This window comes from Lissotriton helveticus, chromosome 4_1 (genome assembly GCF_964261635.1).
Source record: "Lissotriton helveticus chromosome 4_1, aLisHel1.1, whole genome shotgun sequence".
Taxonomy (NCBI): Eukaryota; Metazoa; Chordata; class Amphibia; order Caudata; family Salamandridae; genus Lissotriton; species Lissotriton helveticus.
This window is the reverse complement of record NC_136063.1, coordinates 1,503,032,654-1,503,053,277: the sequence shown is the minus strand read 5'-3', so window position 1 is coordinate 1,503,053,277 and position 20,624 is coordinate 1,503,032,654. Positions and strand designations below refer to the sequence as shown.

At 47.4% G+C, this 20,624-nt stretch overlaps 1 protein-coding gene across 2 annotated transcripts in view; it reads left to right on the top strand.

Moving 5' to 3' along the window:
- MAK (male germ cell associated kinase) overlaps positions 1-20,624 on the top strand; it is a 653,239-nt gene that overhangs the window by 213,958 nt on the left and 418,657 nt on the right. For both annotated transcript variants that reach the window (XM_078688092.1, XM_078688093.1), the window contains exon 3: positions 9,963-10,017. In XM_078688092.1, coding sequence (XP_078544218.1) covers positions 9,963-10,017 — 55 coding nt within the window. The remainder of the gene's footprint in view (positions 1-9,962; positions 10,018-20,624) is intronic.

The following is a 20,624-nucleotide window of genomic DNA, read 5'->3' as shown; positions in this document are numbered from 1 at the left end:
CGAAACATGTTCTAGGTTACAAATAAAGTAAAAAGCGGGTTTATAGAAGTATAATCTATTGGAAATAAAAAGTGGACGTAAAATTGATTTCCTTAAGTCCCTATAAAAATTACAGAATAATACAAAGTGCAGTGCGCTTTGGGCAGATTTACCATCAAACCGGCACATTGGAAGGTTTACGCTCCATTTACCCATCTTTGCGAATGCTATCTGATAATGCAGCGTTCCCAGCCTTAATTTGGTTAAATAAAATATATTTTGCGTATTTCTGATAAAAATAAGATACGGCTGGGTGCCCAGTGATAAAGGCCCTTCACAGTATGATCTAACATTTGTTTTAGTATGCGACACGGCTTCCCTTATTGTTTCCCAGATCTAAGGAGTCTCGATTTCAGCTCCCCCTTATTAAAATTCTCAATACTGATTGGATCTCTAAAATCAGGTTTCACATCACACAGTAAAGAGACCATGGATATATTTTAACCATGGTATTTTCTTCGAGTGATCAAGAGTTAAGCAATCGCGTATTATTTCCTTAGTGAATTGAGTTTCTTCCTTTATCCAAATTCGATACCTTAAACTTATAGCAGACATGCTAATCAAGTCACTTAGAAAAGGAACATCTGTTTCTCTACGGACAATATAGGTAGCCGTGGAATTAGGGACTCATAACACTCTTCGTAAGAATTTATTTTCCAATGTTTATAACATGGAGGTGTCTGCGATCCCAATAAAGCTCCACCATAGCATAGCCCTGATATACATTACTGTATAATTTTAAAATCTCTTGCACTGGGTTATTGCCTATTTCTTGGGAAAATCTAAAAATAGCCTTACTAATTCATTTTACTTAAGTTAATATGTGCATTCCAGGTACCTTTACAGTTAAAAAATAATCCTTAATAAGAAAAAGTAGATGTTCTTTCAAGTGGTACGCCATCGATGAAGTGGGTTCTGCTTTTGATTTTACTTTTCCCACATGTCATAACCGGGGTCTTGGACAAATTGGTATTCACTGCTTTAACCAAGTTGTCTATCCCTTTCTCTAATTCGAGTACTACATTATTGTGAGTTGAATCATAAACATTTTTGTAAAAATTAACGAGTAGGACATCCCACCCGTCTTTATAATGCAGCCACAATATCTGCGAGTGGTTTCCTATTTTAATCACCCTTCTGGCTACCAAAGGCACTTTATTTGACAAAAGAATTAGCAACCCATCTTTAGCTCTACCTACAGAAGAGGGTATAGCCGGCAGATCATAGGAGGTAAACGCTTCAAAATGTACTTGATCTATACTCCAAGTTTCGTGTAAACAGATTATATCATGTTTATTAATAAAATCTGCCCAGTCTAGTGAAACCTTTTTATTTGCCAGTCCAGCTATATTCCACGTAACAATCGTATAGCTGTTAACTGGCAAATTTCCTATAAGATCATTGAAGTGTTCACATATGTTCGCATCCTCCTCACTAGTAGGAGGAATCATTACAGGTAAGTTTGTAGCGATTACTGGCAGATCCCCTTTATTATCATCAGTGTATTCACATATACTAACATCCTTCTCCCTGATAAATGGGTGTATTATGGGTGGATTTGTGACATTAAGGGGCACATTACGATCGCGGTTTTCCCGCATCCTCCGGGCCGGCGGAAGCCACCGCCAGCCCGGAGGATGCGGGAAAACCGCTGGGGAGGCACAAAAGAGCCACCACCAAATTAGGATGGCGGTGGGTCTCAAAATCGGTCCGCAGTTTTTCCGCCGCGGTCGCCTTCCGACCGCGGCGGAAAAGCTCTAACATGGCTGGCGGTGTCTATCAGACACCGCCAGCCATATTAGGATGGCAGAAAACAGATGCCTTTCCGCGGCAGATTCTCCGCCGTGGAAAGGCATACGGTGATTTCTTTGGGGGCCCGTTGAGGGCCCCCAGAGTGATTGGGGGTGTGGGGGGTACCTATGGTACCTCCCCTGCATTTGCGTGCACGAAGCGGCAGGCACCGCGCGGTGCCTGCCGCTTTGTGCATGCAAATGCTAAGCATGCATATTTAACCTTGCGGCGGGTGCTGCTTCAAGCACATCCGCCGCAATGTTAAATATTGAGGATGTGGCCGCCAGGCTGGCGGTCACATCCTAATTGCACTGGAGGGACCGCCGCTGCCCCTGCAGACAGTCCCTCCTCCTCTAGGGTGGCGGACGGACGCAGGTCCGTCCGCCATCCTAATGAGCCCCTTAGTGGGGAATTAGGTATGATTAATAATGGCTTGACAACGTTAAATACGCTGTCTTCTGTCAACTCTTCTCCCGTCGACCCATCTCCATTGTGTCTAACTTCCACGTTGGGTAGACTGGCAGTGCTATGTCAATCATTTTCTAGGAGTGTACTAAGGGTTTGAAATCTATCAGACACTGGTAATGCATATCATGGTTGCGCTAGCACTGCAGATTTAGCACTAAATTTCCCCTCCTCCCCTATTATGTATAGGCCTTAAATGTCTGTAAAAAAAACTAAAGGTAATAGAAATACATTGGAATCATGGTATAACGGTACAACCGCTCTTTCCAAAAGTGTTCTTAGCCCAATTGGGGTTCCTAAAGTTGATGAGCCCAACCCACTGGGTAGCCACAATTATTGTTCAACCAGTGTACCACTTTATTTTTAAAGTATAATCCAATTCTTTTTAGCCCAGCTTTAGCTGAGGTACATTCACCAAGACTGCCACATATGGGCAGCATTCAGGGGGTAGATTTATTGACATTCCAGTTCTTCCCTCAGGGGCTCCCATCTCATCTTGTTTATTTGTATTTATGATCGTATGGGCCCTTTCAATCCTATCCTCTCTAATAGGACAGTGTTGATTGGTCAGGGTCTCACTCTGGTTAGAATGGGTTAGGGCCATATTGGGACCAATTATGGTTCTCTAGGGGTTTTCTACCTTGGCCTCCGCAGTCCCTATTATCCCTATTATTGATAACTAATGTCCTAGTTGCCGCGTTAGCAGCAGTTATCCCCTGTGGTAGTTGTTCAGCAGGACCCCCCAGCATCCTATTCATCTTCTCCCTGGAATTTTTATAAACATGTTTTAATATACCACTAAGCTTAACAACTTCTCCATTGAGTTTGTCTAATTTATCGTGGAGTGGTTTTAAGGATACTCCTAGCTTTTGGGTTAAGCTGGCTACAATCTGGTTAATTTGTAGATCCGACAGAAGCCCTTGATTAGGGGGACCTTCGTGTACATCGACAATTGTATTCTGCGATGGGCTTTCTTATTTTTATTAACATTCCCTGTTTTCACCTGGATTTTTTACAGCCCCTTTTCCTTTTCGGGGTAGTTGATCCACTAGGCGAATGCTGTCATGGCGTATCAGTTAATCTATATAAATCTGTACCAGAATTCCCTATACTCTCTATTATCGGGGAGGTGCCTTGTTGCTCGTTACAAGGGACTTCCTTATCTACTACCCACCCCAGCCATGACTTCCATCACCATGCCCGCACCTAACGCGATGTGACGTTCCGCCCTAACTATTTCGACCTTAATAGTGCTAACCGCCCGCACTAGATAGAATGGTGGCACATGGAGGGTCAACTACAAGTTTTTGTAGTTTTGTAGCTTGCGCTTCGCCATCCTGATTAATACTGCTGTAACACTAAGAACCGTGTCCTCAGAGTGCAAAGAGCAAAGTGCAAAAATGCAGAGTGTAAAAGATCCAAAGTTTAAGGGTGCAAAGTGCAGAATGCCGATAGATACCAAAGAAGAAGGGATCCAGATACGTTGATAATTGGGTTTTAGGGAGAATGTGAAAAATACCAAACACAATAAAAGCGCTAGGTACAATAAATTAATTACCCACGAAACTTGAGCTAATAATAGGTAAAATTGGGGTTAAAAACTAGTTAATAAATGCTAATCACAAAACATTAATCGCAACAAAATTACAGTAAATTACATAGAATGTGCAGTATACTACACAAACCCTTGACCTTGTCAGGTAGGTCGCTCCCCTCCCCCCCCGCTGCAGCTCCACCAGCGCTTGAGTGTCCTTGTGCTCTTTATCCCGCTGTGCCCATGTTTGCCTTTTGTTTCCTTGTTGCCCATTTCGCTTTCTGTTTCCCTGTGTGATCATATTGCTTTTTGTTCCTCGCTCCTCCGTGCCCATTGTTTCGCAGTTCCCACAGCTGCGGCCCTGCGGCCCCGCGCCCATTCGCTGACCCCTGCCTCCCGCCTCCCAGCTGCTCCTCCCTCCCACCTCCCCTTAAAATGGCACCCGCTGCGCGGTGAGGAGAGCGACCCTTGACCTTGCCAGGTAGGTCGCCCCCCCCACTGCAGCTCCACCAGCGCTTGAGTGTCCTTGTGCCCTTTATCCCGCTGTGCCCATTTTTGCCTTTTGTTACCTTGTTGCCCATTTCGCTCTCTCTTTCCCTGTATGACCATATTGCTTTTTGTTCTTCGCTCCTCCGTGCCCATTGTTTCGCAGTTCTCGCCGCTGCTGCCCCTGCGGCCCCGCCCCCCCGCGCCCATTCGCTGACCCCTGCCTCCTGCCTGCTCCTCCCTCCCGCCTCCCCTTAAAATGGTGCACGCTGCGCGGTGAGGAGAGCGACCCTTGACCTTGCCAGGTAGGTCGCTCCCCCCCTGCTGCAGCTCCACCACCGCTTGAGTGTCCTTGTGCCCTTTATCCCGCTGTACCCATTTTTGCCTTTTGTTTCCTTGTTGCCCATTTTGCTCTCTGTTTCCCTGTGTGACCATATTACTTTTTGTTCCTCGCTCCTCTGTGCCCATTGCTTCGCAGTTCCCGCTGCTGCTGTCCCTGCGGCCCGCACCCATTCACTAACCCCTGCCTCCCGCCTCCCAGCTGCTCCTCCCTCCCACCTCGCCTTAAAATGGCGGCTGCTGCGCGGTTAGGAGAGCGACCCGTGACCTTGCCAGGTAGGTCGCTCCCCATCCCCCGCTGCAGCTCCACCAGCGCTTGAGTGTCCTTGTGCCCTTTATCCCGCTATGCCCATTTTTGCCTTTTGTTTCCTTGTTGCCCATTTTGCTCTCTGTTTCCCTGTGTGACCATATTGCTTTATGTTCCTCGTTCCTCTGTGCCCATTGTTTTGCAGTTCCCGCCGCTGCTGCCCCTGCGGCCCCGCCCCCCCGCGCCCATTCGCTGACCCCTGCCTCCCACCTCCCAGCTGCTTCTCGCTTCCACCTCCCCTTAAAATGGCGTCCGCACACGCCAAAGGCGTGCCTAAGGCAAGCCCGTCTGCGCCTGTCCGCGCCTGGAGCGCGACCAGCGCCAGAACCCCTGGCCCCCGCACCAGCCATTAAGACCGCCTCGGATACGACGCCAGCACCCTCATCGCTCTCAACCCAGGACGAACCCCCACTTGCTGCCGAGCCACCCCAGTAGGAGAGTGGTATGGGTGTGGTATGCAGTGGGTGCTACATTTTGGAGCACACTGTCACAAATATATCATTAAAGCATGGTGTAGTAGTGCACTACCATTTGCAGACAGCACATCGTCTATTGAACTGGCCACTTAATTTGTAAAGACAACAGGGATAGACTGGGAACTGCAACCAGCCCTGGTGATTGCTGCCCGATCGGACATGGGAGGGTGTGGTAGTGCTAGCGAAAAGCACTGCTCCCACTTTTGTGACAGGGGGCTGATATTGTAGCACTGCTGCAAAACCAGCCCCCTGTAACAAAACCGGCCCCCACAGGAACAAAACCGGCCCCCACTTCTCCGGCCCACTGGGGAAATACCTGGTGTCCACTAGGGGCAGTCTGGCCCTGCACTCCAGACATATTTTAGTGATATACCTATTAATTGGTATTTGCAAATATTGGTCATTAGTGTCTTGAAACTTTTGTTTCCATCACACTTCAGAATTACAAAAAGAGGGCTTATTTTTTGTTTTCACGACTGCTGACATATTTGGAAATATTTATACAGTTCACTTCCTGATACTATTGACAATTAGACACAGGAAGCCGTACACCGACTGATCCGGTTTCAGTTTACTTATCACATTGGTTCCCCCCAAACTTGTTGGGGAACATGGATTTCTCCATCCTGGAGTGACCATATGAATACTCATCTTATTTGATAGACAAGACGCTGACTATATGAGTTTTAAAATTAAATTGAAACACTTTAGCGATCTGGCAATCTGGCTCCAGTTTATTTTGATTGGTTGGGCCACTTTCTCTATACTCCACGAATATGAGGACCTTTCTGTCTGCCTTATAAAACAGACAAGCGGACGGAAGCATACCGTATCTTTGATTATTCCTTTACTCAGGACCATTCATCGCATTTACTCATTGTGCCCTGAAGAACTCCTTTTGCAAGGACGAAACGCGTTGGCTGTGTTTTTCGATCATCTTGATCGTGTTTTAATCCTGTATGAAAATAAAACAAGTTTTATGAAGAATATAAACATGGACACAGATTAAAAAATTCTTTGTCTGCATCTCTGGTGGTGCACCTTTTCTTTTGTTTAAACTGTGATATTCCTGTATTGGAATTGCATTGTGACAGTGGGTGTTTTACAGTGTGCACACGAATCACTGGGTAGTTCCAGGATGTATATATACAGAATATAGGGATAGCAGGTCAGGTGCGGTGGCATATAGGGTTCCACTGTCGTGCTCTGTTTTCTTTCACTTAGAGGCATTTACATTGTGTTCAGTGTTAGAAAAAAAACTGACTTCCTACTGCCTTTTTAGGTCGAGCACTCAAGACCTCTTGTATATACTCGAGTTATATACTTTAGTTTATATACTTTAGTATATGCTTATATGTACTTTGTGGGCACTGGAGATCAGCCCTAGGCCTTGTCTGCTTCCGCTTAGGAACTTTTGTTCTGTTTCAACTGCCTCTATTTAACTGTCTTGATAAAAAAACGACTAGCAGAGGTCAGTAAAATACCAGAATTGCTTTCTGCTGAGGGAACTGCCCCTATTTAACATTTTTGATTGAAAACGACCAGCAGAGGTCAGTAAAATACTAGAATCACTTTAGTATTCTCTAGATTCCAGTCCATAGAAATTGTCTTCCACAAGCACCCATAGACAATAATATTTTTTTTAAACTTGTATTTTCAGTAAGTATGGGCGAATTTTGCAGATCTGCGGTCCGCGAATTTGCAGGAAATCGCAAAAAAATCCGCGAGTTTGTGGATTTTCCCGCGTACTCGCGGATTTGCACTGGAGTACTTTCTGCTGGCTAATCCAGTAAGTGCTACCTCGTTGGGTAAATGTATAGTGCTTTTCTACACTACAGTTGCGTAAAGTGCCAGAAGAGTTGTCTCCAGTGACCATGTGTGTGTTACTGCCATCGCTCCGAAGGGCGCAGTGGTCCCTTGAGTGAGCTGGCCATCATACTGGGTAAATGGCGGGAAGACGGTGCACACCGCTAGTGTGTGTGCGGGGCCAATCGGGCGGGCCTTCTATGCGAGTTCACATGCCTCTTTTGTGTATAAAACGATAGATCAGAGCAGCAGATGAGGAGAAAGAAGCTCCTGGTCACAGGAACTGCACGGGGATTGCGCTTGTGAAAGTGAAGGATGCAAAGGCCTCTATCCAGCATCACAGCTAATTTTCGACGGTAGATATGGGGAGAAAACACACCTGCCCAGCCTCGACAAAGCTTACGATTGTTTTTGCGCTGATGAATGCGTTACTGAATTTGAGCTTTAACTCTAGCACCTGCTGTTAGTGCTTCCTGTTGAGGTTTAATTTTTGTGACAGGAGCATCGTGCCAGAATGAACCCTGCCCTTCATATTTATCCAAGAAGACGCCACCGTTTTGTGCGATACCTCTACTCACCTGCGAGTTCACATACCTCTTGTGTGTATAAAAGGTCAGAGACCGACCAGAGCAGCAGATGAGGAGAAAGAAGCTCCTGGTGACAGGAACTGCACGGGGATTGCGCTCATGAAAGTGAAGGATGCAAAGGCCTCTATCCAGCATCACAGCTAATTTTCAACTGTAGATATGGGGAGAAAGCACACCTGCCCAGCCTCGAAAAAGCTCACGATTGATTTTCGGCTGATGAATGCGTTACTGAATTTGAGCTTCAACTCGGGGACCTGCTTAGTTGTAACTATTCTCTGACCCCGCCTCGGGCACCCGGCTGTTTAGGGTCAGGACAGGGTCAGAGAATAGTTGCAAGTAAGCAACTTAAACTCTGGCAGCTTGCCGGCGCCAGCCCATCTGTAACTATTCTCTGACCCTGCCTCGGGCACCCAGCTGTTTAGGGTCAGGACAGGGTCAGAGAATAGTTGCAAGATAAGCAACTCTGGCACCTGCTTTATTTATATCTGTAAGCGCCTCCTGTTGAGGTTTAATTTTTGTTACAGGAGCATCGTGCCACAATTAACTCTGCCCTTCATATTTATCAAAGAAGACGCCATCGTTTTGTGCGATACCTCTACTCAACTGGAGTACTTTCTACTGGCTACTCAGTAAGTGCTACCTCGTTGGGTAAATATAGTGCTTTTCCTACACTACTGCTGCGTAAAGTGCCAGAAGAGTTGCCTCCAGTGACCATGTGTGTGTTACTGCCATCGCGCCGAAGGGCGCAGGGGTCCCTTGAGTGAGCTGGCCACCCCAAAAAAATATATATATATCAGCACGCGAGCGAATTTTTGGCAATTTCGCGAGATTCGCGGATCGCGAAATTGCCGACAATCCGCAAATTTCGCGAGCGGAACGGATTTTTGGCCCATACTTAATTTTCAGTGATATGACCACTGAAGGCCCTGCTTTTATATTAAAAACAGAGCTTTAGACTATACCATTTCCCGCTGAAAGGCAATGTTTCTCTTCATGTGTTCCCATACCTGGCATGTCACGCAGTTTGGTGTTTACTTTCTCTCAATGTTAAAGAACAGTAGATGTTTCAGCACCCAGGCTAATGTGCTGCACAGCTTAATACATATAAGGTCCCAAAGGCGAGACCAATTGCATTGCAAATGCTTGTTCTCACTTTACCCTAGCAAGATTAGAAGATTGTTCACCTTAAACGCTAGAAATTAGCAGTTCGATATATTACAGCGAGTGGTTGTGGTGCATAATCCATTCCTGGGTGGTTCCTGGGAAGCTGTTAGTGCGACACGGAAGGGGGGCGTTGGGTTGGGGTTTTCATATGGATTCTTTCATCTGTATTGCTCTCCACTTCTCCTTGATCTCATTACGAAAAAGTCAAAGTCCTGATGTTATATGCTTATTGTGCAAATGTCTCTGGGTTACAGAGCCTTGCTTTATATGTGTAGTTTGACGAATAAAATGTGTTAAAAAAATAAAGAAATTAGCAGTTGGAGTAAAAAAAGTAAACCAACCTATATATTTAAAAAATAAGCATCAATTTGTCAGAAGACATAGGCTGACATTTGACCTCTTTCTTTCAATCCAATTAAATCAAAATGTACCAAGATGAAAAAAACCTAAAGGCATCCTTCTGAACTCTAGCATGGTTATTTTGAGGGTGCTGCAGCACCCCCTGCACACTTACTTCCAGGGCCTATGGAAATATCACCCATGCAATATTTCCAAAACACACATCAAGATGCTCTTGAAAGTTTTTCAGTTTATAAACTTAACACAATGGTGGCCTATGGGCCATAGATCAATCGGGAGGCTGTCCTAGCATTGTGAAAAGGATATAACTAGTCTGTGTGGCCTAATACGCATATGTAGCCTGCACTTTCAGTGATTTTCATATTAAACTGTGTGTATCGTTGCATTAACTGATGCTTTATTTTGACCGCATTAAATTCCAGCGTATTGGGTAGTGTGTCGTCCCATACCTCACTTCTCTCAAGAAATATAGGATGTATAAAATGATTCTGAAAGGTCATGTCGCAAAATATCTATAAGATGGAGTAGGGCAAAACAGTACTGTACATAATATGAGCAACTAAACCTATTATGTTTTGTTTCCTCATTTGTGTGTTTTTATTTTTCAGGATGAAGAGAAAGTTTTATTCTTGGGATGAGTGTATGAATTTGAGAGAAGTCAAGGTATTGATCCTCTACTACTTTTAAACAGATTCTACACTCCGCTTTATTTATGGAGGGAAATATGGCATTGGTACTAATATTTTATGTTGAGTGTTTTTGGCATTAATAAAATGTACATTTTACTTCACCTTTTTAACAGTGGAATCACTCTCCCGTAGAATCTAGTCCAAACCATTTATTAGTCTTATACGAAAAACATGACTGTTTAAAAGCTCTTAATAAAAAAAAACACAAAAGTGAATGTGTCTTTATAGCGATTAAAAATCGGTAAAAAAAAGACGAGAATTAATATTGGAGACATTCCTCTAAATCAAACAAGGATGGAGAAAAAAAATATTTAAAGCATTTCCTTACACCAGAACATGTGTGCTATCTCGAAGTTATGCACCGTTTCACAGCTATGATTATGAACAGATCACACGTTCATAATTATATGTTTACTAATATCTTTTAAATACAATAATATTTGCAGATGGAATATGGCATAGATTAAAATTACTGATTTTCTAAAGTAAGAAGTGCTAATTTATTCTCTCTTATGGGCGAGCTGCAGACAAGGGGAGCAGACAGTGACTTCTACTAGAGTGTCCCTTTCACGATGTGCCATTTGTTGGGACTTGCCTACCTGACCGCTTTTAGCTGTCTGGTTGTGAAACTCCTTTTGTGGACTATACCAAGAGCCCGTCCGCTGCTTCCAATGGTTGGCCTTATTGTCATTCTAATTTGCTTGCTTCTTATTTGATGGCTTTCCTTTCTTCCTCCTGTGTTTGTCTCTCTCGGTGGCACGGCCTCTTTACCATACTTTTGATTGGCTGACTTGTATCCTTCTACTGCACACTTTTAGAGAACCATTTTTTGGGGGGTTGTTCAATGCTCCATGTGAATGAATGTGTCTTCTAGTTCTGTCCCTCATGTGCTTCTCCCCGGCCAAATACGTGCTCCTTGTTGCTCTCACCCATGTGTGCGGTTCTATCTCTTTCTTGTGTGCTTCTCCTCCACCCCCTCACACTCCATATCGCTCTCTAACTCATGTTCAGTTTTGCCTCTATTTTATGCCCCTAGCCAGCATTTGTATTTTTATTTCATTTAGTTTTCAATACATTTTTCTTGGTTTCAAAAAGTATGTAACGTTATTTTGGCGGCCAGGCGGCCCTCCACTAAGACGGTTTACGCCTGCCTTTGGCAGAAATTTTTATTATACTGTACAGAAAGGACTATTGACCCTTTTTCTGCTTTTCTTTCCACTGTTCTTCTATTAATTCTAACCCTTGCCCAACAGGGAACTCTTTGGGAACTCTCAAGAGTTATTTTTCTGCTCTGTCTTCTTTTTTACAGCTGCCAGACCAGCCCTCTCTCTCTCTTTGGGTCTCTGATTGAAAACCGTTTTTTAAAGGGGCTGGCTCACTTATTTCTTTCCACGCCCTTTGTTATGCTGCAGTGGGACCTTGATTTGGGCTTCACTTATCTTATGTGTCCTCCCTTCAAGCCTTTACACAACTGTCCTCTCCGGCTGCTTACCATCAAGACAGCCTTTTTAGTGGTTAGATCTGTACGGAGGGTGAGTGTGTTGCAGGCGTTATCTTGCACGCCTCGCTACATGATGTCTTTTCCAGACAAAGTGGTACTTCGCACTCGTGCTTCATTCTTGCCAAAGGTTGTGACCCCATTCCATCTGGGTCAATCCATCACGCTGCCCACCGTGTCTCCACCAACAGGACCCAAAAAGTGTGTTGTCCTTCTACCTTGACCACAATAGAGTTACGGGTGGACAACCAACTCTTTGTCGGGTACGTGGGAGCTAAGGGGCGGGCAGCGCAGAAAAGGACCATCTCTCCTTGGGTCGTTCTCTGCATTTAGATCTGCTATGCCCTAACTAATAAGCAGCCCCCTGAGGGAATAGGGGCCCAGGGGGAAGGCTGCTACTACTGCCTTGGCTCTGGGTGTCTCAGTCCCTGACATCTGTCAGGTGGCAACGTCGGCATCTTTGCACATGTTTGCCTAGCACTACTGCCTGGACAGTCGGTCTGTAGGGACAGGCATTTTGCCCATTTGGTCCTGCAGGACTTCCTTGTATAAGGTATTGGTCCGCAACCCATCGTCGGGATGGTATATCTTGGGTATCTAATTCAAAGGTAAGGAATCTGCAGCTAGAAGTCTCTGTCAGATGAACAAGTTACTTACATTTGGTAACGCATTATCTGGTAGAGACTCTATCTATCTGCAGATTCCTTACAGCCCCATCCATGTCTCCCCGCTTTGTGGAATAATGTTGTAGGGCTTGGGTTACTACCCTTTTCAGGGCCCTAGTTTTGCACACGACTACAACAGTTACTTCATGGCATGGAAAAAACAAAAAGTGCTGACATCCGCGCACCTGGGTTGCGCCTATTTAGGTACCGTGGTGTCCTAACCGACTCTACCGACACAGACGACGTCAGGCAGAGCACAAGGGGTATTGCTCAGCAAAAGTTTCCGGAACCAGTCTGACGCCTGGGAAATTCAAAGCTAAGGATTCTGCAGCTAGATAGTCTCTAACAGATAATGCTTTACCGAAGGGAAGTACCTTGTTCTTATTGTTAGAATAATTAAAACATTTACAATTCATTACTGTTTACTGAGTGCCAAAAATAAAAGTAATTAATTGATAATACATGCATTAATAAAGGAGAATCGAAATTTGCCTAGCATAGTAACGGTAAGTTTCAATTCTATTAAGGACACGGAGGCGAGGATTATGCTATTTCCTTCTTCGCTGTTTATTACAATCCAACACACAGCAGCCAAAACAGCAACATGAGCCCTAAACCTCAAAACAAAGGTACAAGGGCAAAACATCAGTAAAATTGTTCTGAAAAAAACTACAAGTCCCATGGCAACAAGCCAGGCAGTCCACAGTATAGTCCTTCCTCGATGTCCATGCCAGCTAGAAAGGACGTCCTCCCTGTGATCACTTCCTCTTTCTTCGCGCGAGTCACGCAATAGAATCACTGGTCCTGTTTCGCACCATCGTGTCCTAGCAAGAGAAGACACAAAACGTCAGCGGTGCCAGGATAAAATCCCTATGTACACCATCAGGGAGAAGCAACTGTGAGAACAGTGAATTCCATAACCACACATTTGAGATAAAACCTGACTACTTACTGCAGTACGGGGGGGGAACTGCTTCCGCCAAAAGCACGGGAGGGATAATCCTCGCCTCCGTGTCCTTAATAGAATTGAAACTTACCGTTACTATGCTAGGCAAATTTCGATTCTATGTCAGGACCGGAGGCTTCAGATTATGCTAGTTCAAAGCTTACTTACCACCAACCGTGCTATATCCACCACCGGCTTAAAATAGAACCGTTTAAAAGTGGAATCCGAGGACCAATCCGCCGCGCGCATAAGGTCCTCCAAGCGGGCTCCTAACGAAAAAGCTTTCGAAGCCATGGCCCCTCTGGCCGAGTGTGCACCAAACTGCTTCGTATCAATTCCTGCTTCCTGCATGATCCACCTAACCCATCTGGCAATGGTGGGTGATGAGACAGCCTTGTGCGGTTTTCGCAACGCAATCAGAAGCTGTCGCTCGCCCGCAGGGCGAAGTTCCAGGGTCGCCTCCTCATATGCCTTCAAGCATTGCACCACACAAAGTTTGGGGACGTCAACGAAATATGGGTAGGAAATCGTCCTCGACCCGCATTTAGTACGGCGCCCCAAAGTGAAGACGACCCCCTCCGGGGAAAAAACCCTCGCTGAAACATCCAGGGCTCTCACATCCGAAACACGCCTGCATGAAATCAGGCACAAAAGCATCGCTAGTTTAGCCGAGAGCTCCTTCAAAGATAGATACCTATTCTGTTGCCAAGACAAAAGAAGATTCAATACCAAGTTGACATCCCACAGGACCGAATAACGCGGCTCAGGGGGCAAGGAAAGACGAATACCCCTCAAAAGCCTACAGACAAAAGGATGCATCCCAATCGGTGCACCTTCCACCGGGTGGTGACCCGCTGAGATCGCCGAACGCATTGCATTGACAGTGCGATAAGCCAGGCCGGCCGAAGCCGAGTCCGCCAGAAAATTTAGAACTGGCACGACGCCTGCGACCATGGGATCCAGACCCCGTCGAAGACACCAACGAGACCACTTATTCCAGGCCGAGCGGTACCGCTTTGTTGTGCTACCGGCCCAGGCCTTGGAGAGGAAAGTCTCAGCTGGTCCCGAAAGTCCTGGGAGCGCCCAGCGTCTCCCGAAAGCCTCCATGCCATGAGGCGGAGAGAGCTCTGAACCACCAGAGGGTGGGGAACCCCGTCCGCGTTGAGAAGAAGATGCGGAAACCAGGGGAGTAGGATTGGAGAATCCCAAGAAAGTTCCAGAAGAACCGGAAACCAAACTTGAGACCTCCACCAGGGGGTCACCATGACCACCTCCGCTCGCTGGCGGCGAAGCTGGGCCGCCGCCCTCAGTATCATTGAAAACGGAGGGAAAGCGTACGACGTCTCCGGACCCCAGTCCTGGAGGAAAGCATCCGTGGCCTCCGCGAGAGGGTCCGGCCTCCAGCTGAAGAACCGCGGCAGCTGGTGGTCCAGACGCGATGCAAAGAGGTCCACCGAGAACCGGCCCCAAACATTGTGGAGCCACAGGAAGACCTGAGGGTCCAGTTTCCACTGACTGGAGTCCCTCAAGTGCCGGGAGTGCCAATCCGCCACCTGATTGTCCTGACCCGGCAAGTATTCCGCCGTTACCGAGGCGTGGTGCGCCAGGCAATAATCCCAGAAATCCTTCGCTAGATCCGCTAGGGCTTTGGAGCGAGGACCGCCCAGATGGTTGACGTAACGGACAGCCGAGATGTTGTCCATCCGAAGCAGGACACAGGAACGAACCGAGTCTTTGGTCCAACAACGGACCGCGAATGACCCTGACAACAACTCTAAGCAGTTGATATGCAGTTCCTGCTCCTCGAATGACCAGGCGCCGCCTGTAGAAAACTCTCCACAACGGGCGCCCCAACCGGCTCTGCTGGCGTCGGACTCTATTACCAAATCCGGAACTGGACCGAAGATCGCCCGACCGTTCCAGGCCTCCATATGGGCGAGCCACCACGCCATTTCTTCCTTCACGTCGGCGGAGAGGGGAACCACCTGATCGTAGGTCAACCCCCGACGCAAATGGCGCGCTTTGAGGCGCTGAAGGGCTCGATAGTGCAGGGGACCCGGGAAGATTGCCTGGATGGAAGAAGAAAGTAACCCCACCACCCGGGCAATCTGGCGGAGGGATGTGTGAGATCGGGAGATCGTCTGACGCAAAACGTGACGAATCTTCCCTACCTTCCTGGAAGGTAAGCTCAGGGTGCACTGCACCGAATCCACGGTAAAACCGAGGAACACCACCGTCTGAGACGGGGAGAGAACCGACTTTTCCTCGTTCACGACAAATCCCAGACCCTGGAGCAGGGACACCGTCTGTCGAAGCTGAAGCACTAGTGTCTCGGCACTTTGCGCCATCAACAAGATGTCGTCCAAATAGACAATCATCCGTACCCCTTGGCTCCGCAAGTGTTCCACCACCGGGTGGAGCAGCTTGGTGAAGCACCAAGGCGCCGAGGAAAGCCCGAATGGAAGGGCGGTAAATTCGAAAACCTGGCCCCCCCACCGGAATTGAAGAAACCGACGATGCGGGGGGTGAATAGGCACCACCAGGTACGCATCTTTGAGGTCCAACCGGACCATCCAATCGCGGGGAAGCAACACGTCCCGTAATAGATGGATGCCCTCCATCTTGAAATGCCGGTACACCAACCAACCGTTGAACTCCTTGAGATTGATTACCGGACGCTTGCCTCCGTCCGCTTTCTCTACCAAGAAAACGTTGCTCAGAAAACCGGCAGGGTGCTGCGTCGAAAGACAAATGGCCCCCTTGCCCAGCAAGTCGGAGACCTCCTTGTCGACCAACTGCGCATCTGCGTGGGAAAAAACGATAGGCTGTGGAGGCCTTCGCTGGTAGGGCCGATCGAAAAATTCTATGCGAAAACCTCGGACGGTCTGTAAGACCCATGAATCCGACGTGATCGCGGCCCAGGCCTCCGGAAACAGTGCCAACCGCCCCCCAATGCGGACCTGGTCCGCGGGAATGACACTCACCGTGTGAATTGTTTCCAGCGGCGTTCTTGAAACCACCTTTGCCACGGAAGAAGCGCTGGCCCCTGGTGGGGTAGAAGGTGTTGTAGTTGGAGGAGGCGTTAAACTGGCCTCGTCCGGAGCCTTGATTCCTGTTGCCAGACTGCTGCTGGCCGCCTCGGCCGGTCGCGCGGCCCCCACCGCGACCAGCCCCCCGGGAGAAACGCTGTTGGAAAACCTTTTTAATGCTTGACTGGGCCCTGTCCAGGGACGTAAATGTGGAAACAAACTTCCCCAGCTCCTTGATGAAAGGGTCCCCAAAGAGTCCCCCTTGGGCCACCGCCCCCGCCTCAGAAGAGGCCAAGTCGCCCAGCTTCGGGTCCAATTTGATTAAGAGGGACCTACGACGCTCGGTCGAGAGGGCGCAATTCGCATTCCCCAGAAAAACCACCACTCTCTGCGCCCAATTAGACAGCACTTCTGGAGAAATGGTCGCCCCTGAAACTTTAGCTTCCTCAGCCATGTCCAATATTTTTGTGATAGGCCCTATGGCGTCCAAAAGCTTATCTTGGCAGGAACGCCATGACCGATCAATCCCCTTACGCGGATCTTTGACGAATTTTGCCAGAAAGGTGGCCATCTTGGGGTCTAACTCTGGAGTAAGGGCCACTTTGCCCTCCAGCGTAGGTCTGGGACACTCACCCCGCAGGCAACTCCTCGCTTCCTTCTCTAGGGGCTTGCGGAGGCGTCCTGCAACGAACTTCGCCACTTTCTCCCCCGGGGTCCAAGCAGCCGACCGCGGATGCATTATTTCATCCGGGTCCAGCATGCCCGAACTATCCTGGGGCAAGTCGGCAGCGGAGCCCGAAGGGCGCCAGGAACGCACAGACTCACCCTCGTCATCTGTGTCTGCCGGGGACAGGCCACCCGGGGATGAAGGAGCTGTAAGTATGGACTCCGAAGTGCCGGGGGCTGGTGGAGGCGCAGGGGTAGGCGCGGTCGCCTTGGCCAGAAAAGCGTCACGGAGGCGCTCAAAGGCGTCCCTGTCCACACCCTGCGCCGCCCCAGAAACCCCCTCCCTACACACCTTTTTAGGGGCGGGCGGGACACTGCCTACAGGGGCAGCCGATGGGTCTGCGACCCCTAAGTGGGCTTGGGTTACCCTTTCACACTCCTGAATAATGCGGGCAGATAGGCGGTCCTCCATAGGGCCAACAATCTCCTGCACACACCGGTAAATAGAGCTGTCAACTGCAGTATAAAATTCCTCATCATTCAAATATTGATGGGAACCCTCCTCCTCGTAATATTCCTCCTGATCCATGGCTGTGAACTAAAGGCCCCACCAGCAGGGAAAGGCACAAGATCAGGGCAACAGGCAGCACCTGTGTGAACTGTGGCGCAGAGCAAAGCTGCAGATTTAGGCCCCGGTGGAACCGGGGGGGGGGGGGACAAAGACCCCAAGCGCGCTGACCCTTAACAAGAACCGGGTCTAACCACCTCCCTGCGCGCTACCAGTCTGGTGAAGCAGGATTTCAGAATGTCCCCACAGAAAGAAAACGCCCGTAGGCGGCAACGCGGCGAGAGCCGCTTTACAGACCCCAGCGGGGCGTCAGATACTAAGCAGGCCAAGTACAGACCCAGGGGAAACCTGGGCGTAGCGGTGAGGCGGTAACAGGGGCTCCGGCGGCTCGCTCTCCCCAGCGCGGTTCCCCTGAGGAGAAAACCGCGCCGGGACCAGCGAGACGCTCCACAATAGAAAACGCTCCCACTTCCACACAAATAAGGGGATAAGGAGAGAGCACTTAACTGGCTGCGAAGCAGCGAAGAAAGAGGAAGTGATCACAGGGAGGACGTCCTTTCTAGCTGGCATGGACATCGAGGAAGGACTATACTGTGGACTGCCTGGCTTGTTGCCATTGGACTTGTAGTTTTTTTCAGAACAATTTTACTTATGTTTTGCCCTTGTACCTTTGTTTTGAGGTTTAGGGCTCATGTTGCTGTTTTGGCTGCTGTGTGTTGGATTGTAATAAACAGCGAAGAAGGAAATAGCATAATCTGAAGCCTCCGGTCCTGACATAGAATTAAAAGGTCTGTGTAAAGAAGTGTAGTCCACGCTGGAAGAGGTTTTCCAAATGAAGTATTTATTTGGAGATACAGAGAGCCGTCCCGGCTGGCAGGTGGAAAGCACCGACTCTAACTGCCTCGCAGGGAACCTTTAAGACCGAGCAACATTCTGAATGACATAACAAGGTTCTAGGTGATGTCAATCAACTACATGTCACCACACCTCCCCCCTTTTTATAATAGCTAAAAGAAACAATAGAACAGAAATGCAAAACACAAAATAAGGAAAAATAACCATGAATGAATGAATAACAGCTTATATAGTCTCGTAATTTACTAGGTCTAGTAGAAACTCATACATGAATGAATGAATAACAGCTTATACATAGTCTCGTAATTTACTAGGTCTAGTAGAAACTCTAGTGCTTTTCCTGACACCATCCCCTTCTGAAACATTGTTGAAATTCACATTTTTTTTAGTGCCGGGGTCTTTAGCAACTCTTGAGGTACTCCACCAATTTCCATTGGACAATTTCACAGCATTTTTACGGATTTCTACTACTTGCTGAGAATCTAAAAAATTTTAAAAACCTTTTTTTACAGAGACAGGAATTTTTTACTCCAACCCAATCTCCCTCTTCAATATTGTGAAATACTTTTTTGGCAGGTTGAACATTTTTAAAACTTGTTTCAGAAGATTTTTTGTTTGCAGATTCCCACACACTTCTCATATCACTACCATGATGAAAGCTTTTCACCATCCAGAAGAGATGTACTTGTGAGCAAGCCTTTCTCCCTCTCATGAGCTCAAATGGAGTATAATTAGTAGCAATATGAGGAGAAGTGCGATATGACCTCACTAAGGGGCCTATTACGATGGAGGATTTTCTGCATCCTCCGGGCCGGCGGAAGCCACTGCTGGCCCGGAGGATGCGGAAAATCCTCTGCGGACCCACCGCCACATTAGGATGGCTGGTGGGTCCTGGTTTCCGTCCGCCGCTTTTCCGCCGCAGTTGGCTTACAACCGCGGCGGAAAAGCTCTAATATGGTGACGGTGTCTCTCAGACACCGTCAGCCATATTAGGATGGCCTGTGAAAAATGCTTTTCCGCAGCGGGTTTTCCGCCGTGGAAAAGCAAGTGTAACTTCACTGCGGGGGCCAGTTGCGGGCCCCCTGGGTGAAGGGGGTTGGGGGGGTGCACATGGGGGGTACCTATGGTACCCCCCTGCATTTGTATGCAGAAATCGGCAGGCACCGCACGGTGCCTGCAGCTTTCTGCATACAAATGCAATGTATGCATTTTTACCATTGCAGCGGATGCAGCTTGAAGCCGCACCCGCCGCTATGGTAAAAATAGAGGATGTTACCGCCAGGGTGGCGGTCACATCCTAAATGCACAGGAAGGAACTCCGCAGGCCATGCGGAGTTTCCCTCCTACTCTATGGTGGCGGACGGACTCCGGTCCATCCGCCATCATAATCGGCCCCTAAATCTTTAACTCCCTGAAAGACATAACTTCTGGATTTGAAAGCTGCTTGAACACACTCTACAACAACTCTGTTAAATCTTTCCGTTTTGCCATTGCTTTGTGGATGATATAAGGGAGTTCTAGTGTGTTTAATACCACATGATTTCAAAAAGTTATTCATCTCATGTGAAACGAATTGAACTCCATTGTCCGTTAAATTTTCTTCTGGATACCCTTCTCTCAGAAAATTTTTATTCAAACAATCAATAACACTTTTTGAATTGGGTACACTAATAGGTTCAACTTCTACCCATCTTGACAAATGATCAATGAGAACCAGAAAATATTTTGAGCGGAAGTAGATATCTGCATTTCAACCACACCTTCTAAAACTAGTACTTTGTCACTGGCACTACAACGTGGACATTGTTTGACAAGATCATCCACTTGAGAATCCATTTTAGGCCACCAAAAATCAGATCTTACTTTTCTTTTGGTAATAGTGGCACCAAGATTACCTGAATGAGCAGCTAAAATGATTCTTTCTCTGTAGCACAATGGAGGAACTAACTTGTCACCTCTAACAATTCTTCCACCCTCCATAGAAAGTTAATTACTAACCTTCCAAAACATTTGAAGGTCAGGAGAAAGACATTTCTCTTTCGGCCATCCTCTTTTTTATAAGTGAAGTCACCTCCTTCAGTACAACATCATTGTCTAGTTCTCTAATCCAATCATCTTCTATAAAAGACTCTTGACACACATTTGCCACAAAACATTCCTCCACTTCAGTCTCCCAGTCTTGTTCATCACTATCAGAAATAGGAAGTCTAGAGAGACAATCTGCCCTGCTATTCCTTCCCCCCGGAATATATTCCACACTAAAAGTATATTCCAGTAATTTTGTGGACAATCTTGCTAAACGGGCAGTAGTACGTTTAACATGTTTTCCTTTCAAAATATCAACTAATGGCCTA